At 46.3% G+C, this 14,523-nt stretch overlaps 1 protein-coding gene across 3 annotated transcripts; it reads right to left on the reverse strand.

Moving 5' to 3' along the window:
• Nucleotides 1-1,450: 1,450 nt before the first annotated feature.
• Nucleotides 1,451-14,264, reverse strand: abhd6a (abhydrolase domain containing 6, acylglycerol lipase a). 3 transcript variants are annotated; one of them, XM_083667881.1, is made up of 9 exons: nt 14,114-14,264; nt 10,348-10,481; nt 8,960-9,116; nt 8,338-8,451; nt 5,258-5,390; nt 4,503-4,660; nt 3,175-3,229; nt 2,708-2,808; nt 1,451-2,342 (listed from the first exon to the last, which is right to left on the reverse strand). In XM_083667881.1, exons 2-9 carry the CDS (start codon nt 10,464-10,466, stop codon nt 2,151-2,153), a joined length of 1,029 nt encoding a protein of 342 aa, XP_083524007.1. In that variant the 5' UTR covers nt 10,467-10,481; nt 14,114-14,264; the 3' UTR covers nt 1,451-2,150. The 3 variants fall into 3 exon arrangements, with proteins under 3 accessions (XP_083524007.1, XP_083524008.1, XP_083524009.1); XM_083667882.1 differs by having other exon boundaries at nt 10,348-10,527; XM_083667883.1 differs by having other exon boundaries at nt 10,348-10,499; nt 14,114-14,168.
• Between the last annotated feature and the right edge of the window lie 259 nt (nt 14,265-14,523).

Here is a 14,523-nt window from a genome sequence, read left to right on the forward strand (position 1 = left end):
TGCCCGGGGCGCACTTTGTAAACAGAGGAACAGCAGTCAGAAGAAACCAGTGTCGCCCCCACCTGACCACATCACGTAACAACACACCTGACCACATCACATAACAACACACCTGACCACATCACATAACAACACACCTGACCACATCACATAACAACACACCTGACCACATCACGTAACAACACACCTGACCACATCACGTAACAACACACCTGACCAGATCACATAACAACACATCTGACCACATCACATTATAACACACCTGACCACATCACATAACAACACACCTGACCAGATCACATAACAACACACCTGACCACATCACATAACAACACTTCTGACCACATCACATAACAACACATCTGACCACATCACATAATAACACATCTGACCAGATCACATAACAACACTTCTGACCACATCACATAACAACACTTCTGGCGTACATTTTATAACATGCTTCATCAACTATCAAATATCTGATATAATTGACCAGAATATTCACTTTACAAGTTCAGACATTTCTATTGTATACTATACTATCTGTTTAGTGTTAAGATTATACACTCTGGTGCACTTGTGAACCAGGTAAATTGACTGACAACATGTTCTCTTTAGCAGCAACGACCTGGGGGAGAGTTGCAGGGGAGAGGAGGGGATGAATGAGTCAATTGAAAGCAGGGGATGATTAGGTGGCCATCATAGTATGTATCACTGTTGAAATGCAAGAATATCAATTACCTAACTCGTTCTCAGAGTTGGTTAACTCTTGAGGTTCCTCGGGTCTCCACCGAATTGGGTAAATCCGCTTTTAGTTGTGGTGCACCTCACTGCTGGAACAATCTACAGAGAACGTTTCAGTTGGTGTCTCTGGTGCAACTCGGCCAGTTTAAAGTTTTAATTGAGGACCTTTGTTGAAACATGTTTTTGTTTTTCTTGATTGTGTTTTATTATGTATTGATGTAAACTGGGTATGCAGGGCTCCCTTGTAAAATAGACATTGGTCTCAATGGGACTTCCAGCTAAAATAAAGGTTAAATAAAATAATGAAAATAAAAACATATGTATTGTATCGCAATAGTACCCTGACCCATGTACGTGATACCTATCGTAGCTTGAGGTCCTTGCCCGACTCTGACCACAGCTACGTCTCTGTTCAGCGAAGCCAGGTCGCTGACATTGGAGGAGACGATCAAGAGTGTGACAGGGGGTCTTTACGTGCAACGACATCCGAGATTGGTGGTGGTCGTTTTCAATTTAAACGACGGTTATATGAAACGGACACAGATTATAATAATTATGAATAACCTCAAACCATCGGGCAGACAACACATTCTGCTTATTTCAGAATTGCCCCGGTCTACATACCAACCTTTCTGACCTCAATAAGTTAAAAAACGACTTTTCTCTGACCCATTATCAGCATTGGAAACGTTTTGTTTAATGCAACATGACAATCTGGCAAATATAAATGCATAACCCAAATGCAAGTAGAGAAAAAGTTGTTTCACATAGTACTCTGACAAAGGATAACCAACACAAATCTGTATGTGATACTGAGTAAGTAAATTAAGCAAAGCAAACCGGCATACTAACTAAGTATTTACTTGAGTTGTAAACAGACTACGCACCAAGGTAGGAAAACATGTCAAATGCATGCAATATGTTCATTAACATAATTACTTGGTGTTATCTAAAATAAGTTCTCACAGATTCATAAAGTAGTTCATCATAATAATAATAATATAATTATACATAATATAATAACTCCTATACAGTGACACTTTGCTGAGAGGTACGATGAAAAGAATATAACATTATGATTGAAGAAGATTATCAAAGTAACACGAGGAAACACAACAGGGAATATAATGCACAGGTTTGAAATGAGTGTCCTTATTTCAACAAAATGTAATGCCTGCCCTAACCCTAACCCTAACCCAATGCCTGCCCTAACCCTAACCCTAACCACTGCATCACTGTATATCACACAACCTTCGCCATGTACAAAAGCATGACTAAGCGCAATAGATGGGAGGACAGGATAGTGGCAAATCCCTGAGTGTCAACTCAATTAGAAAAATACTATTCCTAGATTATTTACAAGACGTGAAAATCGACCAGTAAAAAGTGTGTCATAATCTCCGGTCTCAGGAGAGCTTCTTGCTGCTGCTGCTGCTGCCACTTCCTGTGTTCTGGTGGCTGAGCAGGAAGTCCATCATCAGCTGGGCGGTCTTGCGAGGTCTCTCCATCACCACAGAGTGACCACAGCTGTCCAGGAGATCCACCTGGCAACCAGGAAGGGCTTCTGCCAACACTGTGGCACCAGAGACATCTACCACCTGAGGGGAGGGGGGGGATGGAGGAAGGTGGAGGAGGAGGGAGGGGAGGAGAGGGGGGTGGAGGAGGAGGGAGGGGAGGAGGAGGGAGGGGAGGAGAGGGGGGTGCATGGGGGGGAGAGGAAGGTGGAGGAGGGGAGAGGGGTGGAGACTGGCTTTACTTCAGTAGTTTGGGACGAGTCTGAACTTCAGACCAATGTGTGTAACTCAGATTTCAACGTTAACCATGAATTGATGTCAATGGCAAGTTATGCACAGGGATCTTAAGTTTGAATTCTGCCCTGTAAGAGTATAATATTGCTAATGTGTAACTCAAATAAAGTGAATGTATTTTCATATTGAACTGGGTGTTTATTAAGTGATCCTACCTGATCTTGCTTCCCCCATATGACCTGCAGGGGCACGGTGATCAGATGCATGTTCTCGTGTAAGGAGTGGCGAGACTTCTCACCAACGATCTCCATGAACACTGCAGAGGGAGAGAAGAGGAAGAAGCCACATTCACTTACAGAAACAGATATTGGAAATTCATTTCAACACAAATATTTTATTTCTATTTAACCTTTATTCATCCAGGAAGTCCCATTGAGGTTATTTTGTATATATATATATATATAATTATTTTTTGGATGTCACAAAGGGAGTTTGTACAGGATACCTTACACAAACCAACAAGATCATCTTTTCTTTTCTTAAAATGTAAGATGGACCAGCTACAGTATTTGGACATGAATCATTAAATGAATTCTGTGCAGATAGATCTACTGTACGGTATTGCCACACAGATCATTCATGGTTTGGTGTGATATTTAGAGTCAGACATCCAGCCACTGACCCTCCCGGTAGAAGGGGTTGTGAGGGACCCGGACGTCCACCAGCCCCTGCAGGATCTGTCACCAGAGAGGAGGAAACGACAGAGGTCTGTCACACATCACGGGAAACAATGGATGACTTCTCACAACACAAAACAGCCAAATGGAGATACATACTCTGTCAGGGGAGGCTGGTGGAGGGGGAAATCAAAGGACAGGCTCACTGTAACGCATGGATTGGAATGAGCAATGGTACCAAACACATGTTTGATACCATTTCATGCATCACAATGAGCCTGTCCTTTGATTTCTACCTCCACCAGCCTCCCCTGACACAGTATGTATGTACAGTATATGCATGTTATATGTATGATGTATATGTATGATAAGGAAGTTCTCTAGGAAGTTCTGCTATGGTTGCGGCAGCTGATTATTCCTCTAACCAGCCTCTGGTAGTCCTGTATGGTACCTGTGTACAGACACAGCCTCTAACCAGCCTCTGGTAGTCCTGTATGGTACCTGTGTACAGACACAGCCTCTAACCAGCCTTTGGTAGTCCTGTATGGTACCCGTGTACAGACACAGCCTCTAACCAGCCTCTGGTAGTCCTGTATGGTACCCGTGTACAGACACAGCCTCTAACCAGCCTCTGGTAGTCCTGTATGGTACCTGTGTACAGACACAGCCTCTAACCAGCCTCTGGTAGTCCTGTATGGTACCTGTGTACAGACACAGCCTCTAACCAGCCTCTGGTAGTCCTGTATGGTACCTGTGTACAGACACAGCCTCTAACCAGCCTTTGGTAGTCCTGTATGGTACCTGTGTACAGACACAGCCTCTAACCAGCCTTTGGTAGTCCTGTATGGTACCTGTGTACAGACACAGCCTCTAACCAGCCTCTGGTAGTCCTGTATGGTACCTGTGTACAGACACAGCCTCTAACCAGCCTTTGGTAGTCCTGTATGGTACCTGTGTACAGACACAGCCTCTAACCAGCCTTTGGTAGTCCTGTATGGTACCTGTGTACAGACACAGCCTCTAACCAGCCTTTGGTAGTCCTGTATGGTACCTGTGTACAGACACAGCCTCTAACCAGCCTTTGGTAGTCCTGTATAGTACCTGTGTACAGACACAGCCTCTAACCTGCCTCTGGAGGAGGCAGGAGCAGCAGGAGTAGCAGGAGTGATGTCACAAATGTTGATTCAACGGTGACCATAATTGCGGATCGCACCAGTTTCTTTTATTTTTTTTGTATTTGCAAACCTTTGTTGGCTCCCCACCAAAGTGGCGGGTAAGATTTCCAGATTTACCAAAATCTACCTGCATTTGGCATTGATGACCCTGATGGTACCTGTTGGGGGATCTTGAAGCGAACGAAGGAGCAGAGTTTCAGCATCTCCTCCATCTCCTCCGGGGTGGACGGGATGAGAGGGATCCCCTGGAGATCCTGGCTCTGCTCCAGGTCCCGCAGACGCTTCACAAACGCGCTCTCATTAGGGTACTGGAGACCTGGGGGTCACCGGAGAGGAACCACACCCAAATGTATGTGTCAGGTACATCGCATACAGCCGTCATTGATATGGTGAAATACTTTAGGATCCTGCTCCTCGATCAACAACAGTCAACAAATCAACAATACAATATAAGATAGTAATAATAAAACAGTGACAGTAGTCATGCATAAGGGAGTAGTGTAAGTAGCAGCAGTAATGACTGTATTAATAATGACAGTAATACAATGGGCCCATGGTAATGCATGGAACAGAATGAGGAGAGCTGTGTGCTATGGACTAGTGTTCTGTATTTCATTGTGAAAATGTCTGAAGAAAGTAAGTCAATATGGTCTGAAAACATTCTTAATTCTGGTTGATACTCAATTGAGCAGTCATCTAGTACAGTGTCTTGTTGTCATCATAAAGAAAGATTTGACTGACACATGAATTCACACTTAGTGTCTTCACTCCACTCAAGGTATAGCGATGACATAGGACGGGCTCATTGTAATGCATGGTATGGAATGAGGAACCGTTTGATTCCATTCCATGCATTTCAATGAGCTCATCCTCCGATTTCTACCTCTACCAGCCTCCCCTGTGACATACGTACCAGCGGGACAGATGAGGGAGGAGCTGCAGAGGTCTTCTGGGTAGCGGGCGGCATACACCCCTGCCACGTTGCCCCCCATGGACGTGCCGACCAGGTGGAAAGGCCTCCTGCTCAGGCGGATCGCCTTGACAAACTTCACACAGAGAGGACGGGAGATACTGTTAACATTAGGTCCAACAGTGGCCTGGGGTGGCCTGGGGTGGCCTGGGGTGGCCTGTTAGTTTACTGTTCCAACACCAGATCTGCCAGAGGAGGGTGGGGTCCCCCCTGGAGTCTGGTTCCCCTCAAGGTTCCTTGCCACTGTGCCCTATATTTTCCTATAGTTTTTTCCTTGGCGGCAGGTTAAGGTTAAGGTTAGGGTTATGGTTAGGGTTATGGTTAGGGTTAGGGTAGCCTGGAGGTTAGAGAGGTTACTGGCATCATATCCAGGTGCCTACCACTGCCGTTGTGCCCTTGAGCAAGGCACTTAACCCCTAACTGCTCCAGGGGCGCCAGAATATGGCTGACCCTGTGCCCAGAGCCCAGTGTGCGCATGTGTGTTGTCTCGGAGGGGGGGTGTGCTGTGTGTGTGTGTGTGTGTGTGTGTGTGTGTGTGTTGTCTTGGGGGGGGGGGGGGGGGGGTGTGCAAAAAATTACCACATTCCAACAATTGATGAGAATTGATTGCATGGCCAATAAACAGTCTTTGTCTAGTTCTCATCTGTCCATTAAATGAGGAAATACTTTAACCACAGGGTCCCACTCATTATGACAGTCGGTATCTGCCCAAAATCATCTTCCTGTTTAACAAGGCAGAGGTCCCTGTTGGATGAGCCAGACTTCACAGGACTGCACATCACAAGACAGCACATGACAGCCCATTGATAATGAGGACACTAGAAATAGAAGATATGAATATGGATCTTCATGGTTTAGCAGCAGAGGCAGTAAGAACCCCCAGGAGTGGGTGATCTAATGACACCTGCTGGTCATCAAAGGGTTTCTATGCACTCTCCCTCATGCTAATGGGTTGGCTCAAAGCCCTTTGGGACTGCTCATCATCAGTGTTAACTCATTAGATTAATACTGCTGAGTTAATAGAAACCAAATCCTGTCGAGCTCCAGAGTGTCATTCATACCAAGGCCCAGTTGGGATGAATATACAGTACCAGTCAAAAGTTTGGACACACCTTCTCATTCAATGGTTTTTCTTTATTTTGATTATTTTCTACATTGTAGATTAATATTGAAGACATCAAAACTATGAAGGAACACATATGGAATTATGCAGTAAACAAAAAAGTGTTAAACAAACCAGAATGTGTTTAATATTTTAGATTCTTCAAAGTAGCCACCTTTTGCTTTGATGACAGCTTTGCACACTCTTGGCAAGTTTGTGTCCAGACGTTTGACTGGTGCTGTACGTCCTGCTCCTTTAACTCACCAACTGACAAAGAGTTCCGGAACACTCACCACCCAGAGTGCCAAGTGATTTATGTGGCGTTTACGTAGCAACAGCGCTTTGATTGGCTACAAAATGAAACACACTAGAATGTTGACAATTTGGGTGCTGTATTCTATATCTATGGTAACATGAGTGAAAAGGTGTTGGATTGAGATGTGTGACTGACGTTCCCCTGACAACATCCCGTGGCTGTGGTGTCACGGCGTCCAGTATTGTAGCCTCTGAGGACCTCTCCACCCGCTAACAACCTATAGGACACCTAACAACCTCCTTCACCCTATAGGACACCTAACAACCTCCTTCACCCTATAGGACACCTAACAACCTCCTTCACCCTATAGGACACCTAACAACCTCCTTCACCCTATAGGACACCTAACAACCTCCTTCACCCTATAGGACACCTAACAACCTCCTTCACCCTATAGGACACCTGACAACCTCCTTCACCCTATAGGACACCTAACAACCTCCTTCACCCTATAGGACACCTGACAACCTCCTTCACCCTATAGGACACCTAACAACCTCCTTCACCCTATAGGACACCTAACAACCTCCTTCACCCTATAGGACACCTAACAACCTCCTTCACCCTATAGGACACTTAACAACCTCCTTCACCCTATAGGACACCTAACAACCTCCTTCACCCTATAGGACTCCTAACAACCTCCTTCACCCTATAGGACACCTAACAACCTCCTTCACCCTATAGGACACCTAACAACCTCCTTCACCCTATAGGACATCTAACAACCTCCTTCACCCTATAGGACACCTAACAACCTCCTTCACCCTATAGGACTCCTAACAACCTCCTTCACCCTATAGGACACCTAACAACCTCCTTCACCCTATAGGACATCTAACAACCTCCTTCACCCTATAGGACACCTGACAACCTCCTTCACCCTATAGGACATCTAACAACCTCCTTCACCCTATAGGACATCTAACAACCTCCTTCACCCTATAGGACATCTAACAACCTCCTTCACCCTATAGGACTCCTAACAACCTCCTTCACCCTATAGGACACCTAACAACCTCATTCACCCTATAGGACACCTGACAACCTCCTTCACCCTATAGGACACCTGACAACCTCCTTCACCCTATAGGACACCTAACAACCTCCTTCACCCTATAGGACACCTGACAACCTCCTTCACCCTATAGGACACCTAACAACCTCCTTCACCCTATAGGACTCCTAACAACCTCCTTCACCCTATAGGACACCTAACAACCTCCTTCACCCTATAGGACTCCTAACAACCTCCTTCACCCTATAGGACTCCTAACAACCTCCTTCACCCTATAGGACACCTAACAACCTCCTTCACCCTATAGGACACCTAACAACCTCCTTCACCCTATAGGACACCTGACAACCTCCTTCACCCTATAGGACACCTAACAACCTCCTTCACCCTATAGGACACCTGACAATAGGACACCTGACAACTTTCCTTCCTCCACCACTGTGACTGCCGATGGCACTTGTTCTTATCGGGGGTTTTACTGACGATGACTGATGTAGAATCGACTCACTTACTGAGACAAATGTACTTGTTGTAAGTCGCTTTGTCTAAATGACGTAGATGTGACGTAGTTGCAGTGCTCAGCCTACCTGGTGGATGCGTTTGACCTGCCCTTCGATGGAGTAGTCCTCGGCGCTGGTGCGCGTGGTGCCACCGTGTCCAGGCATGTCAACACACACCAGGTGCACATGCTTCGGAAGGTACTACACAGACACACACACACACACACACACACACACACACACACACACACACACACACACGGTAAACCACAGACAAACTACCACTTTCACTAAGTCTCTGCTGATTTGCTTGATTTCTCTCCGCTGAAATAAGGCTGATGAGTTAGTTACTTAATTAAGATAAAGAATAAAATAACTAACTAACTCATTAACTAAATATTACTACTATATGTCCAGAACCGGCTCCACACCATGGGGGAGCCTTCTCCTCCCACGCCCCACGCCCCCCGCCGTAGGAGCTCTCTCCCTGACAGTCTAAGGGCTGTGTCTTGCTGCTTTTTTTCTTTACAATTGTCTCTTTTACATTATGCCTTGTATAATAAAAAGCATTGTGTACTATTATTATTATTATTACTATTATTATTATTATTGTGTGTGGTACATGTGTCTACAGAGTATTGTATGACTGAACCCTGTTCGTAGCTATTAGCTCTATGTGGCGATGAAGGGGCTAGCGTTAGCCGTGTACCTTGACCACAGACAGCCACATGTCCTTGTGAGCAGAGAAGCCGTGCAGCATGAGGACAGAGGGCCTGGAGGAGGGCTTCCCTCGGTGGGAGAAGCAGAAGCGATATCCTCCACTGTCTACGTGGTCCACCTTCAAGCCTAGACGCCTTCGCCAGTACCTGATAGGTAGGAAAGGACAGATCAGTAGAGTAGAGTAGAGTAGAGTAGAGTAGAGTAGAATAACTTAATTATCCACACAAAGTGGACATGTGCCTTTGGCTTCACAGTGGCACAACAAACAAACAGACAAACATTTCAGCATCAACACATCTGGAACACTTCATTATGATGGCGACCAAGGGGGTGAATACAGAGGTGAACACATAACAGACTATTGTCTGCTGCATTAGGAAAGTAGCTGATTCTGTCAGATTAGGATATCCCCCCTCCCGGACACTGCATATGAAGATTCTTACATAGAAATAGAATGAGCAGAACAGCCATGGTCCCTCAAACATCCCAATGTCAGTTGAGTTGGACGGTTGTTCATAAAGCTGTGAGCCAAAACCTCCAAATGGTACACCCAAAGATGGCTGGTGGTACACCCACCATGGAATGCTGATTTGACTGGGCATGTCTGTTCTACTCATTCTGTTTCTATGACTTACACATCTATGGTTCTTTGACCTTGAGTCGGGGTCTGAGTGAGTCAGCATCTGCCTGGTCCCCACAGCTGTCTGAGTGACATACAAATGTCAAAGTAGGACGCTTCCTGCCCCTCCCCCGCTCTGCTGAGTCACAGTACAGCCGTCAGATTGCGTAAGATAACGGCTGGTCTCTGGTTCACGGCCTTTGTGCCACTTCAGTAAGACAGTAAAAGGGGATGTTAAAAGGGAGTGGTGGTGTTGAAGCTTAGCAAAGTCAGACAATGACAGAGATAATGTATGCATGAGTATGCATGAACTAGTGGACTACATCAACATAGTTCTCCAACCAGTCAAAACAAAGTTAGTGGCCGACGGATATAATGAGTCTTCTTCTTCCTCTTCTTTTCAACCCTTATTCTACCGGACACTGACTGACAACATTCACTATCTGCTTTCACAGCATTGACCTAGGGAAGTCACAAGGGAGAGGAGAGGAAAGGAGAGGAGAGGAGAGGAGAGGAGAGGAGAGGAGAGATGACAGGAGAGAAAGGAGAGGACAGAACAAGAGTGGACAGGAGAGGAGAGTAGAGGAGAGGAGAGGAGAGGAGAGGAGAGGAGAGGAGAGGAGAGGAGAGGACAGGAGAGGAGAGGAGAGGAGAGGAGAGGAGAGGACAGGAGAGGAGAGGACAGGAGAGGAGAGGAGAGGGGACAGGAGAGATAGAAGAGTGGAGGAGAGGAGTCTAGGAACAGCTGCTGTTCTTACCAGTAGTAAACATGGATGATGGCAGCCGGCCACAGGAGGAAGGAGGCAACAAAGGCCAGGATGGGGATGGCCAGCGTCCCTCCCGCCAGGACGAACATGTTGATGACATCCAGGTCCATGGCTGCTGTAGTCAGCTGCAAGACAACACAGCCCTGTCAGGACACTCACGACGGTTTAATCCTGTTTAATGAAGATGGTGATACATTTAAGTTTGAATGGTAACTGAATGGCTCTGTTCTGTACAGCTCCCTGCCTGAGGTTTAACCACAGTACAACAGTACAATAACAGTGTACAATAACATAAGCAGCGAGCTCATAGGTAGGTAAATACAGAGCAACCAGGCGGGTGGAGGCTGGGGTGGGGCGGTGGGTGGAGGCTGGGGTGGAGGCTGGGGAGGTGGGTGGAGGCAGGGCTGGGGCGGTGGATGGAGGCTGGGGTGGAGGCTGGGGCGGTGGGTGGGTGGAGGCAGGGGTGGAGGCTGGGGTGGTGGGTGGAGGCTGTGGTGGAGGGTGGAGGCTGGGGTGGAGGCTGGGGCGGTGGGTGGAGGCTGGGCTGGGGCGGGGGGTGGAGGCTGTGGCGGTGGATGGAGGCTGGGGAAGTGGGTGGAGGCTGGGCTGGGGTGGAGGGTGGAGGCTGTGGCGGTGGGTGGGACGACCCATAAGTATAACTCTCATAGCCAGTGGCATCAAACTCTTTAACCATGGTGGAGCGTTGCATAACTGGGCTCTTTTAAGCCTCGTCCCTGAGACATGTGATGATGATGCTTCTGATATTGAAGAATAAGATCCAGTGACGCGTGGAAGAAGGTGGATACTCAAATTGAAAGTTAAATAAAGAGAATTTATTTATTTATTAGTCAGATCGATCTGGGACACCAAACTACTGTCCAGGAGAACGGTCAGCAGGGAAGTGGCAACCACAAAGAGTTTGCAGTCAATTTTATAGTAGGAAATAAACAGGAAACCAGGACATGAGGCTCATCTCAGTTAGGCTCGGCGCCAGGGAGTCTGACAAGGTTATCAACAGAAATCTTGGGGTCTGGTACCCCTTGTGATAAACCACATTCCAAGGGTCACTCAGGAAAAGACATTCTAACATGATGTTTTGCATGTGTGTGAATCAGCTGTCCGTCACCTGACTTACAGTGTCTTGCCTGAACTAACTTCATTCATGTCAGCGCTTCTCTGTGATCAAAACAACAGTCCCAGAGGGAGAGGGATGAGAGAGGGAAGATGAGAGGGAAGAGAGAGGGAAGATGAGAGGGAAGAGAGAGAAGAGAGGGAGAGGGAAAAGAGGGAAGAGAGAGGAAAGAGAGAGGAAAGAGAGAGGGAGAGGGAAGAAAGAGAGAGAGAGAGGGAAGAGAGAGGGAGAGGGAAGAGAGAGAGAGGGAAGAGAGAGGGAAGAGAGAGAGAGAGGGAAGAGAGAGAGAGAGAGAGAGGGAAGAGAGAGGGAAGAGAGAGAGAGAGAGGGAAGAGAGAGGGAAGAGAGAGGGAGAGGGAAGAGAGAGGGAAGAGAGAGGGAGAGAGAAGAGAGAGAGAGAGGGAAGAGAGAGAGAGAGAGAGAGGGAAGATGAGGGAGAGAAAACACAGACTCTTCTGAGGCGCCACGAGGCAGAAACACGGTGACGTCAGACAAACGCTGTCATAAGACACAGGACACTCATGCATGCTCTGCCCAGCACCAGGGGAGGCTGGTAGAGGTAGAAATCGGAGGAAGGGCTCATTGTAATGCATGGAATGGAATGAGGAATGGATATGGTTCCTGAGACGTTAAAAGCTTCTCCGGATATGTGTACAGATCTGGAGAAGCTTTTAACGTCTCAGGAACCATATCCATTATGTTATGATAATCCTGTGATCCAACCTACACAGAATCTGTGCATTATCTCAAAAACTCTTATTCCCACAAACTTCCTCACAAACAAAGAGATTGGACACAAAGACAGAAAGAAAGAAGGAAAGAAAGAAGGAAAGAGAAGGAGGAGAGCTGTGCTGGATATGGTAGCTGTGTCATAAGAACGTACATGGCAACACTCTTCCAAACGCAGCTACAGCACTGAGGACTGGCAGGACTGGCAGGACCAGAGGCTAGGATCGCTGCAGTGGACTCATTCTGACCAGCCAGGGGGCTTACTGTACACAGAGAGCTGAGGAAACTGCTGCAGTGGAAACACTTGAATCTGTGCCCATCAGAGGAGGCCGGCGGAGGCAGAAATCAGAGGACAGGCTCACTGTAATGCATGGAATGGAATCAGGAATGGCATCAAATACATTCCATGCATTACAATGAGCCTGTCCTCTGATTTCTGCCTCCACCAGCCTCCACTGTAGGTGTTCACTCGATAAGTGTTGATATCTTAAAACGCAATACAAATACAGTTAATATAATAATAATAATAATAATAATAATAATAATAATAGGGCGCTCAGTGGCGTAGCACACTAAGGCACATACCACGTAATCGCAAGGTTCCTGGTTCGATTCCGACCCTCGACCTATCTTGCATGTCATCCCTCCTCTCTCTCACCCATCCTTCCTGTCAATCTCTACTATCTCTATCCCAATAAAGCAGAAATGCCTTAAAAATATATTTAAAAAAATAATAAAAATAATAATAATAATAATAATAATAATAATGAGAAGAAGAAGAAGAAGAAGAAGAAGAAGAAGAAGAAGAAGAAGAAGAAGAAGAAGAAGAAGATGATTGAAAGATTGATTGAGTAAAGGGGTGATGGAACATTGCTTTCTTCTGGGATTTGAGTCCAGGAAGAAAAGCAGTTGCACACACACACACACACACACACACACACACACACACACACACACACACACACACACACACACACACACACCTAATATGTCAAATATAGATCCAATTTGGCTAGTACATCAAAAGATGGCCGACATGGAATTGTAATACATAATTGCCATGGCGATCATTATTGCTGCATGTGTAGAACACAGAGAGAAGATACATAATCAGAGGCATCACCATAGCAACTAAGCATCATTTGACTGTTCCGATGTCAGTTGAGTTGGTTGTTAATAAAGCTGTGAGCTAAAACCTCCAAATGGCCCCCACAGACTGTTGAGTTGAACGGGCATGTCTGTTCTATTCATCCTATTTCTATGGCTATAACTGTGTCAAGATTCTGAAAAAAACACAGGCTTGGTTTATAAATAAAACCTTGAAATACGTGACCTACTTGGAGAACTGCCAGGTGATGCAGACCCTTAAGCAGCTAAGAAAATTATGGTTATGGTGTGTGTATGTATGTGTGTGTGTGTGTGTGTGTGTGTGTGTGTGTGTGTGTGTGTGTGTGTGTGTGCGCGCGTTTGTGCGTCTGTGGTCAGCAGCTGGCTGAACTTCCTTCTGTATTACGTGCACAAGAAATTCCCTGATGCTATCTTAGAGAGAAATAACACAAATTATCCAAAAAATATTAAAAGAACACACGCACGAACGCACGCAAGCACGCACGACTGCTCGCTCGCTCGCAACACACACACACACACACACACACACACACACACACACACACACACACACACACACACACACACACACACACACACACACACACACATATACACACACACACACACACACACACACACACACACACACACACACACACACAGGTTATCATAATAATCTGAAATATGAATGTCATAACAGGTTCCGCGGCGTTTCGTGCTCGATGTATGAAATGAAAGCAACGGCTCCAGTGTGTGCTGTGGGTTGATACAGTATCAGCTGCCTACCTTTCTATTGTTCTCAGGCTGTTCAAATGTTACACCCTCGTCCTTCCGGCCCCTCGGTGGTCTTTATACGACAATGCGCGGTAGCGATTCTCACCGATACATGTTGATGTTCAGCTGACTCATCCAGCAGGTTTGAAGCGCTGTTTCAGAGACATGCAAGTGCATCTCATCTGGCTTAAAGGGGAGGGCACTGGGACAAAAGCACTGCCTAGCCAGTTTGTTTTCTTACCGCCGACCGAAAAAAATAAGACATATCCTAGGCAATAAAGAGACGGATTATGTAAGTCCCTGAAATGTGGTCCGAGTGGTCAGATCATTACCTTAATTAATGTCAGCCTGGTCGCCCGAGCAGTGAGGTTTCTAGAGTGAAAATGAAGTTGGCTGTGGATCGGGATGAGGTTATCTAATTA

This window comes from Argentina silus (genome assembly GCF_951799395.1).
Source record: "Argentina silus genome assembly, chromosome: 4".
Classification (NCBI taxonomy): Eukaryota; Metazoa; Chordata; class Actinopteri; order Argentiniformes; family Argentinidae; genus Argentina; species Argentina silus.

Excerpts from the sequence above, each read along its gene's own strand:
- abhd6a (XM_083667881.1), bottom strand. The coding sequence starts at position 10,466 with ATGGACCTGGATGTCATCAACATGTTCGTCCTGGCGGGAGGGACGCTG. Across the intron at positions 5,391-8,337 it reads AGGTCAAACGCATCCACCAG|TTTGTCAAGGCGATCCGCCT; the intron begins GTAGGCTGAGCA and ends CTCTGTGTGAAG. Across the intron at positions 3,230-4,502 it reads GCTTCAAGATCCCCCAACAG|ATCCTGCAGGGGCTGGTGGA; the intron begins GTACCATCAGGG and ends CTCTGGTGACAG.